General features: G+C 53.2%; 1 protein-coding gene and 2 pseudogenes across 6 annotated transcripts in view; all 3 read right to left on the reverse strand.

The window, feature by feature from the left end:
* Nucleotides 1–1,273: 1,273 nt before the first annotated feature.
* Nucleotides 1,274–3,142, reverse strand: LOC102394728 (annotated as a pseudogene).
* A 9,551-nt stretch (nucleotides 3,143–12,693) lies between these two features.
* FOXP4 (forkhead box P4) overlaps nucleotides 12,694–23,456 on the reverse strand; it is a 52,872-nt gene continuing 42,109 nt past the window's right edge. For 5 of the 6 annotated variants that reach the window (XM_025270223.2, XM_025270240.2, XM_025270230.2 and 2 more), the window contains exons 12-17: nucleotides 23,365–23,441; nucleotides 22,519–22,620; nucleotides 18,788–18,909; nucleotides 17,319–17,385; nucleotides 16,777–16,946; nucleotides 15,136–16,347 (exon numbers count right to left, since the gene is read on the reverse strand). In XM_025270223.2, coding sequence (XP_025126008.2) covers nucleotides 16,200–16,347; nucleotides 16,777–16,946; nucleotides 17,319–17,385; nucleotides 18,788–18,909; nucleotides 22,519–22,620; nucleotides 23,365–23,441 — 686 coding nt within the window. In that variant the 3' untranslated portion in view covers nucleotides 15,136–16,199. Of the gene's footprint in view, nucleotides 13,007–15,135; nucleotides 16,348–16,776; nucleotides 16,947–17,318; nucleotides 17,386–18,787; nucleotides 18,910–22,518; nucleotides 22,621–23,364; nucleotides 23,442–23,456 lie in introns of those variants that run through there. The other variant, XM_025270206.2, reaches the window with a different exon arrangement.
* LOC112577780 lies at nucleotides 13,013–15,156 on the reverse strand (annotated as a pseudogene).

Raw genomic sequence — 23,456 nt, forward strand, 5'->3', positions numbered from 1 at the left:
CCTAACGTGGCTGTGCGTGCGTGCTAAGTCTCTTCTGTCGTGTCTGACTCTGTGCGTGCCACCTTGTGGACTGCAGCCCGCCAGGCTCCTCTGTCCATGGGATTCTCCAGGCAAGAATGCTGGAGTGGGTTGCTGTGCTCTCCTCCAGGGGATCTTCCCCACCCAGGGATTGAACCTGTGTCTCTTACATCTACCTGCACTGGCAGGCGGGTTATTTACCACTACAGCCACCTGGGAATCCCAACGTGGATGCACTGGGTAGTATTTGGAAGCAGCAGTGAGTGCCCTTTGGGGCTGCTTTTGCTCACAGAAAACATGGAGGAGATGTGCCATTTTTCTGCTGCAGCCTCCCAGGGGCCATTCTGTAACTTGGCAGCAGCAGTAGCATCATGCTGATCCCTGGATGGCAAGCCATGAGGTATGATCTGGAACTCTGAATGTCAGTGGGACCCCTGGTGGGTTCCAGGCGGTCACCTCCCCTTCTGGGAGATGCTGCCGTTCTCCCAGCTTGGCCAGGCCACGGCATTCCGGTAGGAGCCACTTCTATCTCTGCCTGGGCGCTGTCTTTCCCCTTCTGTTGCCTTTCCTCCCTCTTTAAATCCTCTCCCCATGAGAGCTGCTCAGTTTTCAAACTGTCACTGATTCTGCAGATTCAAAAGCAGCCTCTGGGCTTGCAGGAGGATGGACAGAGAATCCAGAGGTTGACATTGTAGCCTGGGAACTGTCACTCACTCACCACCTGTGCCATGGGGAACATCCCCTTTCTTCTGGGGGCTTCAGTTTTCTAACCTGTAAAAAGATCAGGTTGAAATGAAAGTTTCCTCCCAGCTTGAACCTATGATGATTCAGGCCACAAGCATGTGGTCTGCTGTCTGACAGGTACTGGGCTGGGTGCTGGTTTTTGTAAAGCTCGCCTTCTAGGAGACAGGCAGATGAATAAGCATGGAATTAGACCAGAGAGGACTACGTGCTGCGCCGTGGTTGAGAAGATTGAGCTCTATCAGCCTTGTGAAGAAAGCAGCAGTGACCTGGCTCTCTGGCCCTCACTGCCACCCCCTCAGCCCATCCCCCACTACCCAGCTACAGGCACCGTCAATTCTTTTAGATCATTCCTTTGAGTGGAAGAGACTTTCACCACTATTTTTGGACTTATCAGTATTAGGTGCCAATTAAGTTCTCACTTAATTTTTTTTTAAGATTTTTTTTTCAATGTGGATCTTTAAGTTTTTATTGAATTTGTTACAATCTTGCTTCTGTTTTAGGTTTTAGCTTTTTGGCTGGGAGGCATGCGAGATCTTAGCTCCCTGACCAAGGATCGAACCCGCACCCCCTGCATTGGAAGGCGAAGTCTTAACCACTGGACTGCAGAGAAGTCCCTCAGTTCTCACTTTATAAGATGTAGATTAAATTTTCTTTTATCCACCCTCCCCGTTAGAACCTAGAACCCCAGCCTGTCTCCCCATTCTCCCAATATGGTTATATCATCCTCTTGGTTAGACAGAAACTCAATGTCTTCACTTTTTTTAATTAAATTTAATTTTTTTTGGCCACACCTCACAGCCTGTGGGATCTTAACTCCCTAATCGGGGAAATTGAACCTGGGCCCCCTGCAGCAGAAGCGCAGAGTCTTAACCACAGGGCTACCAGGGAAGTCCCATCAACGTCTTCATTTTTATGACTAATTGTTATTTATAGCTAAACCATGTAGTAGATTATTAATATTATTTCAACATTTGTTCTCTATGGAGTGAGCTGCCCTTTTTAAAATCTGCTTTGTTTTCCTTATCCATGTTAGGGATTCGGTCCCCAAATCTTTCCTGGTAGTGTAGATCTCATCTCAATAAGTCCAAGTTTTAGGCATCCTGTGCATTTCATCTTCTTGAAGAAATTGCTCCCAGAGCCCTTTCACTCCTGCAGGAGGATATACTGGCTCTCTATTTCAGGCACTGATCCTAATCTCTCTCTCCTGTTGATTTTCTGATGTCTTTGTCTTGTGTTTGCAGGAGGGAACACACCCTCCACCCTCCCACTGTAGAAATGGTCAATGGAAGTTGTAATTTGGGGAGAATTTGCATGTCTCAGCATGTTTTTGTTTTACACTTAATAGTTTAGCAGGGTATGGAATTTTAGGTTGGAAAAAAATCTTCCCTTAGAACTTTGAAGGCAATGCTCCCTCATATTCTATGACAGTTCTCTTAAACAACCAATGCTGTTTTGAGTTCTGATCGTTTCATGTGATTCAGTTTTCTTTCTAGAAGTTTGTGGCATCTTCTTTTTGTCACCAGTGTTCTGAAATTCTATGATGTTGTGCTTTGGTGAGGGCACATTTTCATATACTCTTTGGCCTATTCAGTTTGGAAACTCATGTCCATCAATTCTGGGAAATGCTCTAGAAGTAATTTTTTTTTTATAGGAAAGTAGGATTTATTGGTGGGTGTAAGTAAGCAGGGGACAGTGCCATGGCTCTCATGAGCACAAGGGCCACCATTTGTTCTGAGGGCCACGACTGGGGATATATTTGACCCCACACCCATCTGGGATGAACTGCTTTTCTGCCACCGTGTTTTCAAATTCATCTGCATTAAATAGTAAATCCCTGCTTCTTGGAGATGTAGATCTTCAGGTGTCCAGGAAACTTTCACTTGGCTCTGCAGAGGACCTCAGTCACATGCTTCCTGCTCTGCAGCTTAGTGAGGGTGGACATGGTGTCTTGTCCAGTGTGGACCCTGGCCACTGTGCCCTGGGGCTCTCCAAAGGCATCTTGCATACCTGTCTGGAGTCTATCACAGGACAACATCTTGTTGATATAGGTGACATAGAAGGGGTGGAGCTACATTTGGATGTGAAAACCATCTTTGCCACAGCTTTTCACCATGTACTTGTTGGCACAAATACGGGCAGCCTACAGGGCTTTAGAGGAGAACTGCTGATATTCATCCGATACCATGTGGCCACAGAGTAGGAACTCATCCACTTTTGCCTTCTTCTGCCCCACGTCAGTGATAATAGTCTTACCACCAGGGACATCTCGGCAGAAGCAGAAGGGAGATTTTGGGTATGGCTTGTTCTTACAATACTGGTAACACCAGGCAGGGCGGATTGTCTGTGGCCTGCTGAAGGGAAAGAGCTCTTGAAATAATTTTTAAGGGATTTTTCTCTTTTCTGTTTTTTTTCTTTGATTTTGTTTCTTTGTTTGCTAGAGTTTGGGAGGATATCTTTAACTTCCGGTCTTTCTGTTTAATTTTCATTCCTGTTATATTTTAAATCTCTGAGACCTTATTTTGTTTCCTGAATGTTCATTTTTATAGCATCTTATTCTGATCTCACGGTTGCAATATCATATTTCTCTGAGAATAAAGTTTTTTAAAAATTTCCTTCTGTCTGCACAACAGTATCCTCAAAATTGTTTTAATCTGTTTGTTTTGATCTCTGTTTTTCATATTAGATGCTTTCCTCATGTGTCTGTGAATCTTTGGGTTCCTGCTGAAGAATGGAACTCTAAAAGCTTTGCGACTATGGGCGGGCCTTTGCTGCCTCTACCCTTTAGAAACCCTTGAGGACTTCCTTGGTGGTAGAGTGGTTCAGCATTGCCTGCCAATGCAAGGGACATGGGTTCAACCCTGGTCTGAGAAGATCCCACATGCTGTGGGGCAACAAAGTCCATGGGCCACAACTACTAAGGCCCATGCGCCTAGAGCCTGTGCTCCACAACGAGAGAAGCCACCGCGATGGGAAGCCCATGCACTGCAACGAAGAGTAGCCCCTGCCTGCTGCAACTAGAGGAAAGTCCTCGAGTAGCAACGAAGACCCAGGGCAACCAGAACTAAATAGATAAATAAATACATTTTTAAGAATACTAAAAAAAAAATCTCTCTTGATGTCAGAGTCTCTCACCCAGTCCCCCTGTAGTGACCCTGCCTCTCTTACATCTGTGTTCCCCAGCCCAAAGACTCTCCATCTTACTCACTCTAGAGTATACATCTCCCATCACCTGCGATGGTACAGGGAGGGAAAGGAACTGACCTGCACAAAGTAAGGGAGGGGATTTGGAGAACTAACTGCTCCTTAAATTGACTTTTAATTTTTTTTTTTTTTAAACAGGCTTTTTTATTTTTTAAAGATTTTTTTGATGGGGACCATTTTTAAAGTCTTCATTGAATGTGTTACACTATTGCTTCTGTTTTATGGTTTTTGGCCTTTGGGCCAGGAAGTATGTGGGATCTTAGTTCCCTGACCAGAGACTGAACCCACACTCCCTGCTCTGGAAGGAGAAGTCTTAAACCACTGGACCGCCAGGGAAGTTCATAGGCTTAATTTCTTCTCAGAGAAGTTTTCAGTTCAGTTCAGTTGTTCAGTCGTGTCCAACTCTTTGCAACCCCAGCACACCAGGCCTCCCTGTCCATCACCAACTCCCAGAATCTACCCAAACTTGTGTCCATCGAGTCGGTGATGCTATCCAGCCATCTCATCCTCTGTCGTCCCCTTCTCCTCCTGCCCCCAATCCCTCCCAGCATCAGAATCTTTTCCAATGAGTCAACTCTTCGCATGAGGTGGCCAAAGTACTGGAGTTTCAGCTTTAGCATCAATCCTTCCAATGAACACCCAGGACTGATCTCCCTTAGAATGCACTGGTTGGATCTCCTTACAGTCCAAGGGACTCTCAAGAGTCTTCTCCAACACCACAGTTCAAACCCATCAATTCTTTGGCACTCAGCTTTCTTCACAGTCCAACTCTCACATCCATACATGACCACTGGAAAAACCATAGCCTTGACTGGATGGACCTTTGTTGGCAAAGTAATGTCTCTGCTTTTTAATATGCTATATAGGTTGGTCATAACTTTCCTTTCAGAGAAGTTTTAGGTTCACCAAAAAGTTGAGTGGAAAGTCCAGTGAGTTCCCGTACGCCCCCTGCTTTCCTGCCCACACATGCACAGCCTCCCTTACCATCAACATTCTCTCCCCAGGGGACATTTGTTACAGTGGATGAACCTACATGGACACACCATTGTCCCCAAAGTCCATAGTTTACATGAGTGTTCACCCTTGGTGTTGAACATTCTATGGGTTTGGACAAATGTGTAAAGGCACATACTCACCATATAGTTTCACATTATTTTCACTGCCCTAAAAATCCTGTGCCCCATCTATTCATTCCTCCCTCCTCCCAACCCCTGACAACCATTTCCGTTTTACCTTTTAAAATTCACCCTTATCCCTGCTTCTAAAAGTAACCAATGCCAATCTAGCCCGGAGCCCCGGGCCCTGAGTCGGGGAGTGGGGCTGCTTCTCAGCTGCGCTCATCTCTGGCAGGACTCAGCCTTCTCAGCCCATCCTCTCTCCAGCTTCCAAAACTTGTTGCTGTTGTCTCCTCCCTTGTTCTACTGGCTTCTATGAACCTACACCTTAAGAACAAGTCCCTCTGTGTAGTTAAGCAGGGCTTCAGGAGGAAAATGCATGAGCTCAACTTGCCACCTCTAATTAGAGGTGCTCCAGTTGAAATCTCTGTGGTCACCTCAAGTTCAACTTGATCCAGACCACTCCCCCATCCTCTTCTGCAAAATAAGGTTCTGATTCTCTGTGGGTCCTGATTTCTGCCAGTGGCTCCTGCTGCTCGGTTACCTACGGTTTGACACCACAGGGTCCTCTCTGCACCTTTGTGTCCTTTGCCTCCTGTTTGTGGGCACTCTCCCCTTCTCTCTTCCTCTGGAGTCCCTCCCGTTTCCCCTCCTCTGTTCGCAGCAAGATCCAGCCTCTCATATCCAGGTCTGAACAAACAGCCTGTTAGTGATCTTCGAGTATTTTCCCTTCACATCTAACTTACGAAATGTCTTCAAACAAATATACTTGCCATAGTCATGTCATTCATGGCCACAAAATATTTTGTCTAGAGCAAAAAGCCCCAGTTTCTGAGTAGGCAGGTGAGTTTCCACAATATGACTACTATATCTGCCTCTCCCAGCCTGCTTCTCCTGCTAAGACCACTGGGCCTGATCACTGCCAATCTGAACACACTGGTCCCCTCCAGACCCTGATCCCTCTGCCTGCACATCTCCCAAAACTCATTGTAAATGCTGCCTCTGACACCAAGCTCCCCGAGTTACCCCAGAAATTGCCCACACCCTCTTCTAGGTTCCCAACCTTGAATCAAAAGTCATGTTGCCATGTTTGGCTAACATATCTGTCCTTCTTTGGGGTTGTTTGAGGGGAGGGACTGGGTCTTATCCATCCTGTACATTAGGGGCTTAGCTCGGTATCTCGTATGCATTAAGTTCTCAATAAATGTTGAATGTGTGAGTGATTGACTTTATAGTTATATTTCATTATTTGTCTGTGTCTATTCTCTTCTATGCTGCTGCCTCCATTGTCACCATATTAATAATACTTTGATAGGAAGATGGTTTAAATAATTAAACTCCTTGAAAGTGTCATTAGAAGGACCTTCTTTGTACCAAAGATTGCTCACAGCAAAACAGAAAAGAGCATGTTCTTTTGCATGCTGCCTTAACTTGATTTATTATTTCACTCCTTTACGTATCTGTCTTTCTTCCCTAACTGTTCTGTCTGTCCCGCAAGGGCAGGGTCTGTGCTTAGCTATTCCTTCCAGCATTCCTCATGGCACTTGGCACCAGCCTGGGTAGAGAGCAGGGGCTCCGTAAAGATTTATAGATGGACTTACATGTGCTTGAAGGTGTGGGGAGGATCAGAGGGCTGGTCTGGGCTGACTGACTTTCTGGTGTGGAAGCAAAATCAGATAGCCAAGCTGGGCTTGGGTCAGGCCTGCGGGGAGGGTGATGGTGAGGACCAGCGTGGACTGTGGGAGAAGGCATCTGGGAACAGCCCATCACAGCCAAGTGTTCTTTGGGAAGCAGGGAGAAGAGCAGAATGAGGAAGAGGGTAGATGGAGGAGAGGAATGTGTGTGGACAGAATGGCGGTGGGGTGAGGGTGGCCAGCGCAGTGGGACAGGGACGAAGAGGGTGGGCAGGCCTCCAGGGTCAAGACCTCAGGGCGACGTCTTGGCTCCAGGGGCTGACCAGCCCCCTGCCCTACCTCCACTTCCCTACTTCTCTTTCACCTCCACTTCGGGTGTCAGAGCCAACTTCACCTTCACCCTCACTAGGCTGGGTCTCCCCTCCCTTGGATCAGCTTCACCAGGTCCAGGCCAGGGCCTCTGCTCCCAGATGGCATCCCGCCTCGCATCCCGCCTCCCTCCCTCCCCTTGGCCATTTGCAAGTTCCATGACTGTGTCCAGACTCCCCCTCCCAGAGTGGACCCCAGCCCTCTTCCTGAGGGCATGGCAAGCCTGAGCCTTGGGGGAGATAACAAGGACGGGGGTGTGAGAGGTGCCTAGTCTGATGGACAAGGGTGGGTCCTCATGGGAGTATCACGCTGAATCTCTGCTGTCCTCTCCTATCCCCACTTAAACATGTATCAAAACCCACAATATCAGTACAGTCAAAAATACGGATAGTAAAACCTTTTCTTGACATTCCAAGGGTATCCCCTTCCCCTCCCCTGCTGGGGTCCTCACTTGCTCTCTCCCTTTGCTGAGAGAGTTTACACTCCTGCCTCCCTTTCTGCTGCATACATGACCTCCTTAATACAACTCCCTTCTCTCAGAGTAGATGCTATCCTAGGGCGCCAGGGGTTCCTGTTGCCAAGTCCATGGAGGGATGGTAGTGGTTGAGGAGGGGTGGTTCTTCCAGACTTTGCCCTCCCTGAGCACCTCAGCCCCGCCCTGCAGAACCCCTGCCTTGGCCTCAGGCTGCCTTCTCACTGGCTCTCTTCCCTGATTGCCTCCTCCATCTCTGCCTTCCTTCACAGCCATGTTTCTTGGCCCACAACCAGATGTGGGCCCAGATGTATCAGTATTTCAGCAAGGTTCATCTCTCCAGCCCCTCTGCATAGGGCCAGCTTGCTTGTCCTGGCCCTCCCTGCAGGCCCAGCTGAACGACAGACCTCTTCCTTGGCCCTGTCTTGAGCCCAGAGGGGCTGAAGGAGTGAGATTTCTTCCTTTGGCCCAGGACCCAAACCTTGGAATCATTCTTCTTTTGTTTTTAAATGAAATATTCCAGCCACACAAAGGTATCAGGAATAATGGGATGAACCCCTGTGTTCCTACCAGCCAACTCAGGCATAAACATTATTGATATACTTGAAGCCCCTTGAGTACCCCTTCTCATGGCATCTTCCCTTCCCCAGAGAGGCAACCACCATTCTGAATTTGTATTTATCATTCCTACAAATTCTTTCAATGTTCATGACATGTATGTGTGTCTTACACATGCATGGCTTCAAAGCTCTGTGTAACCAGCAGCGCTCTGTGTATCTTTCTTCCATTTTCCCCCTCAGATGTACCCTGCTTATGACAAGTTGCACTGTGGACTCTTTTTCTCCACAGTCTAATATTCCACTGTGAAAATGTGCCAGACTTGACCTCCTCACTCTCCCATAAATAGGCATTTCAGATACACCAGCTGAGGTCATTTTGGACCTTTCTTCTCTCATGCAGCTACCTGGTCTCAGCTTTTATTCTGTTCAAAAAGCTTCCTGATATCCTTTCCCAAAGCAACCTCCCTTTTTAGGACTCCATTACCTGTCACCCAGATAGCCCCAGTAGCCACCTAACTGGCCCCCACAGCCCCAGCTTAGCCTACTCACCCCACGGCTACTTTTTCCCCACAGCTATCAGTTGGGCAGCCTCTGCTCTAAACCCTCTCCTGGCTGCTGCCTCCCACCCCCGGCTGGGACCCCCAGCTGGCCCTTGGACTCTCTACAACCTGACTCCCTCATTTCCCGTATCAGCTCCCACCACTGCAGCCGGAGCTCTAAACATTCTAACCCTCCCCAATCCTGCCTTCTCTCAGCTATTGCTCCACTTACCAAGCTCTCCTGCTGAGTCTTAGCTTCCCTTCGAGGCTCCTCTACTACCACATCTTCTCTGAGAAGCCTGCTCTGAACACCTCTGGAGGCCACAGCCCAGGGTGATGGAACCAGATTTAGCCCCTGCCAAGCTCAGCTGGTGGCTCAGACGGTAAAGCGTCTGCCTGCAATGTGGGAGACCCGGGTTCAACCCCTGGGTTGGGAAGATCCTCTGGAGAAGGAAATGGCAGCCCACTCCAGTATTCTTGCCTGGAAAATTCCATGGACTGAGGAGCATGGTAGGCTACAGTGCATGGGGTTGCAAAGAGCCTGACACGACTGAGCGACTTCACTTTCACTAAGCTCACTTAAGGCTATAGTCCATGGGGTCACAGAGAGTTGGACACGACTTGGTGACTGAACAATGATCACTATAAAGCTCACCTGAAGAATCAGACTGTCCCCTCTGATGCAAACTCAGTGACATGGGTCACAACTCTGAAGCTCATCAGCAGTACCAGCAGCATTGCTGCTGATGGGGTATCAGCCAGTATGGGCCCCGTGTGCAGGCTTCATGAGTGTTCCCCTCGATCTGAGGAGTCAGGGATTCTTTTTTCTCTTTAAATATTTGGAGACAGGGATGTGGATCATTTTTTAAGTTTTCATTGAATTTGTTACAATATTGCTTCTGTTTTTGGTTTTTTTGGCCATGAGGCATGTGGGATTTTAGCTCCCTGAGTAGGGATTGAACCCATACCCCTGGATTAGAAGATGAAGTTTTAACCACTGGACCACCAGGAAGTCCCAGAGTCAGGAATTCTTATCATCACTTTATAGATAAGGAGACGGCTCCGAAAGTCACTTGCCTGAGGCCCAGCCTGTGCCAGAGGATATAAATATCGCTCAGCAGTGACAGTGGTGGGCGGGGCTTCTGTCAGCCCACTGTCTTCCTCACACCTGCCACTCCGCACAGACCTTTGTTTTCTGCCACATGAACCTTCCTGAAGCTCCATCTAGGCCCCTCTACAAGTCGAGAATGTTTTTTTTCTCTCCCTGCTCCCTGTCAGTTTTCCCTTCCCAGCTGTGGCCTCTCTTCCAGGAAGTCCTTCAGGAGCACAGGGGACCCCTGAGCCCCACGGTAATTGGCAGCTAAGATTACATTTCATTAACAGCTAGTATGTGCTGTGGACCTAATGTGCACCTAATACGCATGACACATTTTTATATGTGTATCATTAATCTTTTCAACAAGCCAGTGATGATCACCCTATCCCAATTTACAGATGAGGAAACCAAAGCCCAGAGAGGTCAAGAAGTTTTCCCAAGACCACAGAGCCAGCAAGTAGCAGAGGCAGGATCTGGACCCCTGCAGGGCCTGAGTTTTCTCCCCTGCAGTCCTTGGCACTGATTGCCGTCAGTTTCCCAGCCAGAGAATCAGCTGAGAGCTGAGTCCGGGGCTTCTCTGCTGTCCACCCACCTGTTACCACGCTTGGCTGCTCTTGACCCCAGGCAGCGGCCGATGGAGACAGTCTGAGTTCCAGTCTGAGAGCAGGAGGGGCCCTGACCCTTAGCAGGGGTGAAAGGCTTCTTCTACACAGGACCAGGAACTCCAGCATGCCCACCCCACCCTGTACCACTCCTGTTAATTCAACCCATCTTTCAAAGGTCGCCAATGCCCCCTTCCCAGCCCCTCTTGGGTAGGACAGAGGGCCTTTCAGCCTTGGCTGCCGCCATGACCACTTTCTTGGGAGGGGTTGTTTTTCTAAACTTCTGAACCTGAGGTGGAGGCAGACTGCAGGTGTGCGGGCGACCCGGGCCTGTGTGATGGGACGTCACAGTCACCGCCGTGTGGTTTGTGTCCTTGCCCGGGGTGGCCACAGGATAATTGCAGGCTTTCAACATGGAAGGGACCTCTTGGTGTAAATGTAGCTGATTAGCATCATGTGTGTGCCCATGTGTCTGTGCACGTGCTCAGGTGTGTGCCTGTGTGTGTGTGCAGTCCTTGTGAATCCTCTCCACCCCTCTCCCCTGCCCAGCGGCCTCTCTGCCCTCACTGCTCAGACTCTATTCCAGCAGAAGCTGCCCCCGCCCACTACCTCCTCCTCCCTGTGTGATTATTTTTATAGGGCGTTTCAGCCTTCTTTCTCAGGCTCCTTCAGAAGTCCTTCGGTGACATTTCAAGCCTCAACTTACCTGATTCTGCCTAGAGCACTCTGAAGCCAGGGCCTGATTCCTAGCTCTAAGGTACTCTGCACTTCAGTTTCCCCTTTTGGAGTCTCCAAGGAGAAGGGGGGAGGAAGCCACAGTGAACAGTGTCACAAGAAAGCTGAGACTAAGCCACCAACCTGCTCTCTTCTCTTCCCCCAGATTCAACCAGATTCCTCCTTCTTTTAATGCTTCACCTGTTAGTCTCTGATTCCCGAAGTCTCAGTTTCCTCATCTGTGAAATGGGGATAATAATAGTATCTAACTCAGAGTTAGGTGGCATCACTCACTCAATGGATGAGTTTGAGCAACCTCTGGAGATAGTGGAGGATAGGGAAGCCTGGAGTGCTGCAGTCCATGGGGTCTCAAAGAATCAGACACGATTTAGCGACTGAACAACGAACAGCAGAGTTGTGTAGACAAAATATAAGGCTTCTATAACAGGATGTGGTGTGTGCTAAGAGCTCATTAAATGTTAGTAATTACCATTACCATTAAAAATCTTTACTGAGCCCTTTACGGTGCCGTGTACTAGGCTCCAGAGGCGTCTTCTCTCCAGATCACTCTCATCTCTCTTACTTCTTCCGTTTTGTTCAAGGTGCTTCACAGGTCAAAGTTGGATGGGTCTGCTGCTGCTAAGTCGCTTCAGTCGTGTCCGACTCTGTGCGACCCCATAGACGGCGGCCCACCAGGCTCCGCCGTCCTGGGATTCTCCAGGCAAGAACACTGGAGTGGGTTGCCATTCCTTCTCCAATACATGAAAGTGAAAAGTGAAGTGAAGTTGCTCAGTAAGTGTCCGACTCTTCGTGACCCCATGGACTGCCGCCTACCAGGCTCCTCCGTCCATGGGATTTTCCAGGCAAGAGTACTGGAGTGGGTTGCCATGGATGGGTCTAGAAGCCCCCCAAACAGCAGGAGGAACACTTTTCTGCCCTGGGCTAGAGACCGCTCTCTGGGACGTGGGGTCACAGGGCTGTAGTTCTCACAGGAGGTTGAGCACTCCCTCCCACATTCCACCTCCCCTCCTTCCCTGGAGGGCAAGTTTGCCCAAAGAGGAGCAGCAGCTCAGCTTTGTCTAAAGCGCCCTCTGCTGGCCACTGGCAAAGGCCTTGGTCGAGGGTGGCGAGTAGGGGGAAAGGAGCCTCCTGAGTGTGAGGGGAAGGGAATGTCTGCCCAGTGCAGAGTCCACAGAGTCACCAGTGTGTGCTCAGTCGTGTCCGATTCTGCGACCACAGACTGCCGCCCACCAGGCTCCTCTGTGCATGGAACTGTCCAGGCAAGAATACTGGAGCAGGTTGCCATTTCCCACTCCAAGGGATCTTCCCAACCCAGGGACCAAACCGGTGTCTCCTGCATTGGCAGGCGGATTCTTTACCCCTGGGCCACCTGGGAAGCCACTGTGTTACCTTCTCACCCTCAAAATGTCTGGCTTGGAGTATCCCCCCCCCCCCCCGCCTTTTTTTTTTTTTGGTTGCCAGTCTGAGAACAGCTTCTAACACAGTAAATGCAGAAATATTCAGACCTGGACAAACAGCCAGCCAGAGCTAACAACCTGCTCCCGATAACAGTAGGGAGAGAAGCTAGACAGCATGCAGAACTTCCTGACAGCAAAACAAGACTGGGGGTGAGGTGGGGGAGGGGGTTCTTATTTAGGAGGTAATGAAATCCCGTGGACAGAGGAACCAGCCTCTTGGGCTATGGTCCATGCGGTGGCAAAAAGTTGGATACAACAGCATCTGAACACCAAATGATGGAGGGGGCACTGCCCCACGTGGGATATGTCAGAACAGTAAGGACATTAATGATTGACTCTAACTCAGAAGACGGAGGTCCACAGCAGCCTCCTGTTTCTTGCATTTTAAGACCTTCTTCTCTGCCAACACCTGGGATAGGTCTCACCCCACGTCCAAATGTACTGATCAGACATTTGCCATATCCCTGGGGGAAGGAATAAAAAAGACTAGTTTGAAGCAGGAGAAACTGAAGTTGGACCACTGGAAGGGCTGTCCTGACACTGAGGCTAGGTGTCTTGTCCCTTTAGAATCTCCCATGTGGGAAGAATGCTCCTAGGGCCAACCAGGGAACAAACCTTCTCCTGTGGGTGGAGTTGGGAGCTGGCAGCTTACACCTCTGGATTCTCTAGAAGGCTGGCGGGTTCCACGGGAAAGCAGGGGGAAAGGGAAGCGGCCACAGTGAAATTGAGGGTAACTGCTTTGCTGCATTGTCGAGAATGCCCATTTCCACATAGATTACTTGCAGCCAGTCCTACTGTACAGAACCCTGGCGGCCTCCATGGAGGGTGATGGGGGCAGATTACAATTTGAGCAGTGCTACTTCATAGCGCCCGGTGGGCAAGTGGGCAGAGCTCCCCTGGCCTGGCCCCTCCTGAGATGCCCTCTCTAGGCAGGGACAGGGGATTCACCCCGGCAGAGGATTAGGGCAGGGGAAGGAGGCGGGGTAGATGGGGCTGGACAGAAAGTGGGGGAGGACACAGATGATGGTTGAAAGGAGGAAAGGCCTGAGACAAGAAGTCAGTGGAGACTCAACCTCCAGATCCTGCCAGCTCTTTCCCCCGCTACTTCCCTCAAGCTTGGCTTTTGGAAAGTTCCAGCATTTTGATGCTTTGTGGAGTTACTGATGCCGGGTCTTTCTCAACACCTTCCCTCCTCTCTCCACACTTCCCCCAAGTGCACATACTCCTTCCCGGGCTCTGCTGTGAAGTGCCCATGGTGCTGGAAGGGAGCTGGGGTCTGAGGTGGGGAGGGCTCCCCTACTGCAGATGGGTAGTAGGTAGGGAGTCAGGATTTGGTGTGGGCCAGTGTGGTGGTGCCCCCTACCCTACTCTGCCCTTAACAGCCTGAACCTCTTCCTTCCCTCCCCCAGCTGTCCAGGGTCCCTTTCCATGGGCTGCAATAACCCCTTTTTTGACCCAAGTCTATACTGTGCGCTTACACCACACAGTGGAGGACAAGCATCTCAATGCCACTCCCTCCCCTACACACACCTATCCAGGTAGCCTCCACCCATGGGTGATGGGTCCAGAGGGCTTCCTGGGCATGTGCTTCTGCAGCAAGAACCCTCTGGATCCCAGGAGGAAATCTACTGCCCAGCGAAAACGTCCAGGCAGGAAAACTTGGATTTCAAACCCATGAAGGAACCAGGCCCAGTAGTTGTGACTTTGGGAGAAAACATAATGATGGAGACCTGGTTTCAGAGAAAATTCCCCAGATGAAAAGGGAGCCAGGTGGAGCGGAGAGGAGCTGGAACAAAGCTGTGAAGGATCATGGAGGCGGAGACGCTGGTGCTGGGGCTCGGTCCACTTCCGCACTTGCAGCAAGTGCCCCTCCAGGAGCCCCTGCTGCCCAGAGCGTCCTCCCCTCCCTTGCTGACACACGCAGGGCCCGGTGAAGAGAGGACGTTTAATATTTCTGTGCTGGTCAAACAGAACACAGGTGGGGAGTACATAGGGGAGGGGGCGGAGGGCCCCCTGCCTCTTGGGAAGGGTGGCTTGTGAAGGGGTGTATGTGGGGGTTTCTTGGGAAATAGTCCAAGGAGTCTTCTCAGCAAAGGGGCCTGGCCTGGGGTGTTGTGTAAGCATCAAACACCCAGTCCTTGGCCTTAAGTTGGGGTCCCCCATAGGGGGTCTGTGGAGAGTCTCACTTTTTTTCCCAGCTCCTTCGCTGGAATCCACACTCCCAGTGTGATGCGGAACTTGGTCCTGGAGAGGGGGGTTGGGAGAGCCCCCAGGAAGCAGCCCAGGGTTGGGAGGAGGGCTCCCCGTGCCCATGGCCCAAGGGGACAAGAACCCTGCAGGGGGAGCTGAGGGCGGCAATCTCCTTCCCTCTGCTGGACTGGAGCAGAGGGGAGGTGCGCAGGGCCGCCAGCTTCTACTGAGTCCCAGGGTCCTCGGGGCGGGGGTGGAGAGAGGGGGTCTTGGCCACCAACAGACACTGTAAACTTTGGTTTAAAACAATAACTTAAATTGGGGAGGGCTTCCAGCCTGGGGCTGGGGTGGGCATGAGGAGCAGGGGATGTGGGAGGCGACAAAGGAAAAAGCCAACAAAAAGTTTTGGTTTTTGCTTCCGGCATAAGAAAGGTCTTTGGTCATCCGTGTAACTGAGGGGTGCAGGGTGGGGGGTGGGTGAGGGAAGACTGCAATGGGGGACCTGAAGGCTGGGGTGGGAGTGACCGGTTGGGTCACAGCAGCCACCATATTCATCCCGCCCGCCTGCCCACCTGCTTTCAGCCTGGCCTTTTCCTGGGACGGAGGCATATGCTTTCCTGCAGCCCTGGCAACACCTAGGCCCGACTCCAGCCTCAAAGGTAGCTCGGCTCCACCTCCATGAGTCCACCGGGCACAGGCCTCTTCCTGTGCTTCCTGGCGTGAGGGGCAGCAGCCACAAACAGGGATGGAGGCCTGCTTCAGCCTGGAGCCGGGCGCCCTGCTTCCACGGACCCCGCCCCCAATCCGGGTTCTCTCCCCCCACCCCGGAACTTGTCCACCCTGCCGCCTCCCCCCTACTAGTTGTGGCTTCCTAACAGGCAGAGCTGAGGGGGCTGGTTTCTCCTGGGGCTGCTCTGAGATTTAGCTGCTCTGACCCAGGCCAGGGCAGCGGAAGGAGTTGGGATGGAGTTAGTTATTTCTTCACAGTACGGACAAGATGGTGGAAGGGAGCATAGATGGGGGAGGTGAGGGCCTCTGGCCAGACCACACAGCCAGAGCCAGGGGTGCAGTGCCCTGGGTTTGAGGGTGGCTTAGCCCCGCCTGCGGGTCTCCAAGGCGCTGAGCGGCCCTGTAGGGGCGAGCTGGTGGGGGAGGAGGGCCCTGATGCTGCTGGTGGTTGGGGGCAAGGGGCGTGAAATTCAGATGTTTGGAGGGGGGATCTGAGGAGGGGTCTGGGCCCTCCGTGTCCTCTGCCGGTCCCAGACCAGGGATTCTGTGTCCCCTCGGGGTGGGGAGCGGACCGTCCCTGCCCCCGAGTGTCGTAGGTCAGTCAGGTCACCTTGGGAGTTGCTGGCCCAGCCCCCTCATCTGAGTCCCGGAAGTGCCTTGAGGTTGGGCGGGGTGGGGCGTGGGGGTAAGTGGGGCCTGTTCCAGAGGGCGGGGTCTCACCCCTACCCCTGGAGGCCCTTAGGACAGTTCTTCTCCCGGCAGCTCCTCCTCCAGGTCCCTGTCTTCTGGAGGCCCCACGGTGCTGGGGTTGGGGGGCCCCAGAGGGGGCCCGGGCCGCCTGTCCTCCTCGGCCTCAGCCGGCTCCTCCTTCACCTGTACCTGGTGGCTGTGATGGGAGGGGTGATGTGGACACCCGGGGGCCTTCCCCTGCCCGCTCCCACCCCAAACGCATCCGGAATCTGGGGGCCCGGGGGGTGTCTCCCCAGGAGCCCCTCATTTCTGAGCGACTGAGGGCTGACATCAGTCTGGTCTCCCCCAGGGCTCTCTTCAAAGGAAAGGAGGTGTCGGGATGGACAGAGACGGTCCTTGGTTGAGAAGGAGAGAGGAAGGGAGATGAGAAAGGATGGAGGAGGGAAGGAAATAAAAATAAAGGATGGGGGTGGGGAGTCATGAGGAGAGCGTGGGGCCACCGGTCATGAGGAAAGCTGGACCAGAGGCGACAAGATGGGGATCCCAGCTGCAGAGGAACAAGATCACACCTTCCCAAGGTTTGGGGGGGCACTGGGGTGGGCTGGGGTCCGCGCCGCAGCCTCACCTGTACTGGGGTGGTGAGAGGCGAGGCGGGCTGCTGCTGCCGTTGCTAGGCAGCGGCTCCACGGGGGCACCCGCGTCGTCGTGGCCAAGGGGCAGGAGGCTGCTGGCAGAGCCAGGGTTCAGCATGCCGGGGCTGTTGAGGAGGGGAAAGCTGCTCTCGGCCAGGGCAGCCTGGAGGGTACAGAAGTGGAGGCCCGTCAGTGGGCTCCACCTGGTCAGGTGATGTCCCTTCCCCAGCCCTTGGGGGCCTCCTGTGCCGTGTCTGCGCCCTGGCAGATCTCCGGTGCTCCTACCTCTGACCCTGACCTGCCTCTCAGCTTTGCGGAGAACCCGGGCTTGACTTATTACCCTCCAGGGAGACAGAGGACCCCCCCAACACATGGACAAGCCAGGGCAGGAGACTCCGTTGCCTATCTATGCCAACCTCCCTGCCCTGTGCCCCATGTCTCTGCCAGAGAGGGTGGGGGAGGCTCTCTTCTGAGGCCGGCGAGCTGGAGGGAAGGTGACGGGGCTGGAGGGCACTGGTGGGGACCAGTCCACTACCTGGTAGCTGGCGTTAAGTGCTCCGTAACTGAGGCCCGAGATCATGTTCTTCACCAAGGTAGGGCTCCTGGAGGAGAGAGAAGGCATGTCTGCTTCTTTCATTGGCTTACTCCTCACTCAGGCCTTGACCCTAACTGAGGGCCTGCTCTGTGCCAGGGGAGGTCCCGTTCACTATCCTGGAGGTTCTAGTCGGCCGTGCCCATCTTGTTCAGCCCTCCTGCTGACCTGAAGCAGCAGGAACCAAGAGCCGCCTTCACAGGAGAGCTGCCCGGGCTCCTAGGGACCCTGGAACACGCCCAGAGCCTCCGAGCTGATGAGTGGGACAGAGATTCTTCCCTGTCTTTCTCCATGCCAGGCAGCCCAGTAGCTTTTCTCCTCCGTTTAGATTTCCTGCTGTCCGACAAGGTCTGAGTGATAGCCTCCACAGTCCCCTTTCTGTAAAATCCACTTTCCTGCCATCCTGAATTTGGGGACATCTAGTATGCTGTGTGCTCAGCCTGTCCCCACATGCTCTACACCACAGGCTTTTCTATACAAAAAAGTGCTCCAAGAGTTGGGTCAGGAAAAGCAATGGCTTAAGGCCATCCTTCCACAGTGACTACCCCCAGTTTAGAGAGTGTCTCAGAGAGGTTAAGAAACTGGCCCAGTGTCACAGAGCTGGGGAGAAATAGAGGTATAATTAGAGCCTAGGTCTTCTGATTCCAGGGTGAAAAAGATTCTGATTCCAGGGACATAAAGATTTCAAGTGTTGGGACTGGCACGTGAGGGCACTCAGAAGGGGTGTGGTTCATTTTTGAATCCCAACCCTGCCCCAGCCCCCACTGCCGCCTGAAGGTAAAGAGGCTCTTGTCTGGGAGAAGGAATCTTTGAGGGGTACAGGCACCCACAGATATATATCTAACTTGCTTCACATCTCTCTGCCTCCCCATAGGCCTCTGGCCCAAGAAGCACAGGCAGGCCCATGTGAGATGTCTGGGGTGGAAGGTGGCGGTGCTGCAAGGGAAGCTGAAAGAGGAGGCTCTGACTCTCTCCCAGGCTCCTCAGTCTCCACTCAGAGCGCTACGTGGGAGAGGTCAGAGACCCAGCTCTGCCAGGGATCTGCTGGGCGACTGCCTTTCAGCCCCTTGCCCTCTCTGGGCCTCCTCTCCCTGTAAAAAATGAAGAAGTGGGGCCCAGGGATCTCACAGGTTTGGCTCATCTTGTGACAAGAGTGGCTCTGGGGATGGCAGCCCCTTTGTCAATGGCCACGCTGGTTGCCACCTGCCCACGCCCTGATCCCCGGTTCCTCTCAGCTCCTCCCTCGGTCAGAAGCAGAAGACTGAAATGTCCTCTCCCTGAATCACCTGTCACTTCCAGACTCCGGGCTCTCCTGGGCCCCTGTGGCCTCATTTCTCCCTGCCCTCCCCCAAGGCAGGAAGGCTCTGGTGCGTGGAGGCGCCCTGGGGAGGTATGGGGGGTGGCCCACGCACCCCGTCATCTTTGGCGGTCTTCGTTTCTGGTACTCCCGCTCGTCCACAGTCCACACGGCACCCTTGACGTTCTCCACGCGCACGAAGCACTTGTGCAGGCTGAGGTTGTGTCGCACTGCATTCTGGGGGTACAGGGACAGGAAGCAGATGCTCAGAGGGGGCCCCTCCTCCATGCGGGGGAGCACAGGCAGGAGGGTTCTCAGGTCCCACCTTCCCCGGCCCAGTGACAAGCGGCAGCGGATGGGCAGGAGGAGACGACGCGGCCGGAGTGGAGGGAAGGCCCCTTTCCGCCCGTGGAGCCGGGGGTCCCCAGTACCCCTCGCCGCCGCCGGCCCGCTGTATTGTCTGCTCCCCGCCACATTTTAGAAAACTCTGTCTACCAGGTGACTGACACCTCGTTAGCAATAACCCATTTTCCCACCATCATCAAGCAGACGCATGCAGTCGTTGGGGCTTCTGAAGAACACAAGATCCCATTCAGGCCCTGGCCCCTCAGTGAGCCTGGGACATCGTAGCTCAGGCACACACACAGTCTCCATTAAGCCTCAAAAGTCTTAGGAATAACTCAGGAAGCCTTGCTGCAACTTCCTCTATCCCCCTGGAGCATGGGAGCCTTGACTCTGGGCTGTGGCTTAGACTGTTATTGTTTAGCCACTCAGTTGTGTGACCCCATGGACTGTTGCCTGCCAGGCTCCTCTGGTTCATGGGATTTTCCAGTCAAGAATACTGGAGTGGGTTGCCATTTCCTTCTCCAGAGGATCTTCCCCAGAGATCGAACATGTGTTCTCCTGCATTGGCAGGTGGATTCTTTACCACTAGGGCACCAGAGAAGCCCTCTGGCTCAGAACACATAGCTTATTGAGAGCACGAGGTATACAGTAGGGGCCTACTGCTGCTTGTTAACATAAGGAAGCTGGGAGAAAGGAGCCTCTGAGTTTAGTGGCTGTACAGCAGGAAAAGGAGGGAAAAGGAGGGAAAAGAAGAAAAGTCACCTTGGCGGTCCCACCTCCTCCCAGCAGGATAACTTCAGGAATTGAGGTCATTTGGTTTGTAGGACACTTGGGTGGGGGCAGGGTGCTTGGCCCAAATCGCCCCCTGGGAGCCTGGGCTAGGGGTCTAATCCATCCCCCACCACCCGCCACATCCCTCACTCCTGTCCCCCGCTCTCCTCTTTCAGCTTCATACCCCCAGCCGTCCCTGCCCCTGTTACCTGTCCCCCCCAGCCTCCCCCCACCTCATCTCCATACTTGTCTCCTCTTTACATTTCTAAACGGGGAAGAAAGCAGGCTGGGCGGGCAGCCTGTGCCCCTGGAGATCCCCTCTCCCTCTCTCCCTTCCAACTCTTGCCACTTGCAACTGGCCCGATTTCATTACCAATTTTAATTTGCCTCTAATTAAATCCTGTGTATTTTTCCAACTCGCTTGCTAATCCACGAGGGAGGCGGGCGGCTGGAGTGGAATCTCTTGGAGCGATAATTACAAAGGGCCTAATCACGCCGGGGCTCCTGCCTCGGAATAAATTTGCCCGCATTACGGGGCTCCGATCCTCCGCTTTGCAAATGAGAATGACCCCAATTTCCGAGGATGGCCTCACCGGGGCTTTTTTCCCTCATTTCGAAGCCTGATTCGTGATGAGAGACTAATTCGTTACGCTGAAACATTAACGGCAATTTAAGGGGTCTGGCGGGGGCTGCGTAAACAAAAGGACCGGCCCACAACATGGGCCCTGGGAGGGGACGGACACAGGGGGAGGGCCGGCAAGGACCGTCAGCTTGGCAGATGGCCGCTCTGTCCCCGGATGAACGGCAGCTGGCCTGGCCCACACCGGCTCCCGACCCTTCTGCCCTGGTCTGAGGCGGACAGCATCCCAGGCTGGGGGGCCCAAGGAAGGAAACGAGGAGGGAGGAGAGGAAGCTGAAATAGTTGAGAAGAGGAGGGACCTCAAGGAGCAGGCAAACCGGTGGAAAGGAAACAGATGAGTCGGGTGTGTACGCAGGGTGCATTTCCCAAGTGACATGAGTGGCAGCTTGGCAGCAAAAATCCTGAAAGTCAGAGTAGACCACAAGCTGAGATGGTTTCTGCTGTGCCACAGGAGGGCACAGGTGCTGCACTACACGTGGCAGAAGCACCAGCAGAGCACAGCTCAATGGGACTCACTCACTGAGTGGGCTTCTTGCTGGACCTAAACGAGGCGAGGGGAGGTAGGGGTGAAGACCTCCACGGAGGGAGACACACTGCTGAGACGACAAAGGCTGGGCCACCAGTCAAAGGTGGTTGGTATGAAGGCCCAGGGGGTTGAGCTATGGGAGGGGTGGCTTCCTGATGGTCATCGAGGGGTTTAAGGAGTCACCTAAACCAGCTCCTCCTGACCTCAAGAGGGACTGTAGAGGTGATATAGTTCAGAGAGGACAGGAAAGGAGGATAGGTGGGTAAGAGGCACTTGGCCCTCAAGGAGGAGGCTGTCTTTAGCAGTGAGGCTCCACACTGATTCCCCTAAAGGTAGAGGATTAATATAGTAAAGCAAATGTTACAATAACAACTGTAATGATCCCGACATTTGTATAGGACTCTGTCCTTTATGAAACCTGGTATCCAAACCGGCTTGCAGGTTGGAGACTGAACCAGGTGGCCCCCAGAAGGCCCTGCTGGCTCAGAGAGAGGGCAGGGCTGTGGTTGGCAGGAAATGACATCACTCACAGCCAATCAGAGCAGCTGTCCCAGCCTCGCTGCATCTTTGGCAAGCGTTGGGAATTGGGCATGGAGATACAGAAGGTCACGAAGCAGTCTCTCCTGCTGAACTTAGCACTCTCAAGGAAGAGAAGGCTGGGCTCTGTACAGACCCTACCTGTCCTGATCACTGGTGGGGAGGGGGTCCCTGTGACACTTGTGGAAGCCTGGTGGGCCAGGGGAGGTAGGCTGCTTAACTGTAGCTTCTGCTCTGGCCAGCAGAGGGACTCAAGAGCCAGGGATCCGATTCAGGTCCTGCGACACTGGGCCCTGGTATCCATCCTTTCCCACAGGGCGCGGACACTTCCTTCTTTCCCCTCAGCCGCTCCCACCCTGCTGCACAGAATGTAATACTTTCACCTGTCAGACAGACAGACAGATGCACGCACACCCCCCCATGCTGGCTCTAGAAAAATAAACAGCTTAGTGTCCCAGCTCACATTTCTGCACCCCATTTTTCTAGGGTCCCTCCCTTGCCTTTTTCTGGTCCCCCAGGAAAACTCTACAGCTGAAGGTGTTAAAATGACTAATTGAATGAAGACAATTATTTCCCTGCCACTGATGGCGGAGCTGGGGAGAGTATGAGTGTCTGTGTTTGTGCCCCACAGAACAGTCCAGGATTTCAGTCTACACACACGTCCAGGCCTGCAGTCACCCATCCCCCCACCCCCCATACCCATTCTAGGCTTCAGAGTGTGCACTCTGGCAAGGAATCTGGACCTTCAAGGTCTCCTGTGAATGGGACCCAGGCCTCCCTACCAGGTTCGGGCACTACTGACTCCTGGAGGCCCTACTTCACGGGGCTGGGGTCTTTGGGGCCAAGGGGGGGCCCTCTAGAGAAGTGGAGGTGGGGGGAGGGGCCCGGGGCCCAGCCTGGGGCCTGCTGAGTCATTTGTATAGAACTGCCTCTCCAAAGGGCCTGTTAGCCAGCTTTGGTTTCAAAGGGATGTGGCGATGTCCAAGGTTGCCCAGGGCCCTGGTGAGGAGGAAGGGGCATGCCTTACCTTCCAGGTGGCCGTATTCCTGCGGAAATAGGCGAACATCCTGGTGAACCAGTTATAGATCTCGTTCAAGGTCAGCTGCCTGTCGGGGGTTTCCAGGATGGCCTGTGGACAAGGAAGAAGTACAGGGACCCTCAGTCTGGGCCTCCAAGGGTCACAGACCTGTGTGCTCTCCCTAGCTCTCCTCTAGGGCCCTTAACTCATCTGAGGGCAGAAGAGACCCATGGAGGAAGCGCATGGACAAGCCTGGGGGCGCTCTCTGGTCCCCTGAGAGGGGCAGGCTGGTTGCAGCCCAACCAGAGGCTAAAGGGGACACAAGTCTCAAGGGCCATGCACTTGTTGGAGGAGCGGGTGAATTTCTGCTGGAGAGAACATGGCTCAAACAGCCCCTGCCCTCAACTGGGAAGGAAAGCAGCATTCTTGAAAGTAGAGCAGGCCATTTGGAATTTATCCTGGTTTTGGCAAAGGGCACCCCAAGCATGAGATGGAGAGAGTGTGTGTATGAGAGAGACAGAGAAAAGGAGACAGCTGAGTGACCCTAAGTCTACTAAAAAGTAGTCTCACAGGAGTAGCCTGTATGTGGAAAAGAGAGAATGGATGACACGGTGGGTATAAGCAGCAAAAAACAGCGAGTGTGCTCTCAGAGACAGGTCCACCTGACCAGCAGGCTGGGATCAGCCGAGGTCCCATGGGCGAGGCCATCAGCTGAGGAGGAAAACGCGGGTGCGAGCGGGACTCCCGTGATGCTCTCTGCTCCCAGGATCCCCTGGGGGCCGGGACCCTGAGGGAGGTGCGCAGCCAGCGTGCCGCCCTCCACCCACTCCCTGTGCCTCCCCACGGCTGGCTCACCTGGCGGATCAGGGAGGCGTAGGTGAAGGGCGGCCGGACGTCGGCGTTCTTGTAGAACTCATGGTTCTGGGCCAGCTCTGGGGGGGAGACAG

The sequence above is a fragment of the Bubalus bubalis genome, chromosome 2 (genome assembly GCF_019923935.1).
Source record: "Bubalus bubalis isolate 160015118507 breed Murrah chromosome 2, NDDB_SH_1, whole genome shotgun sequence".
Lineage (NCBI taxonomy): Eukaryota > Metazoa > Chordata > Mammalia > Artiodactyla > Bovidae > Bubalus > Bubalus bubalis.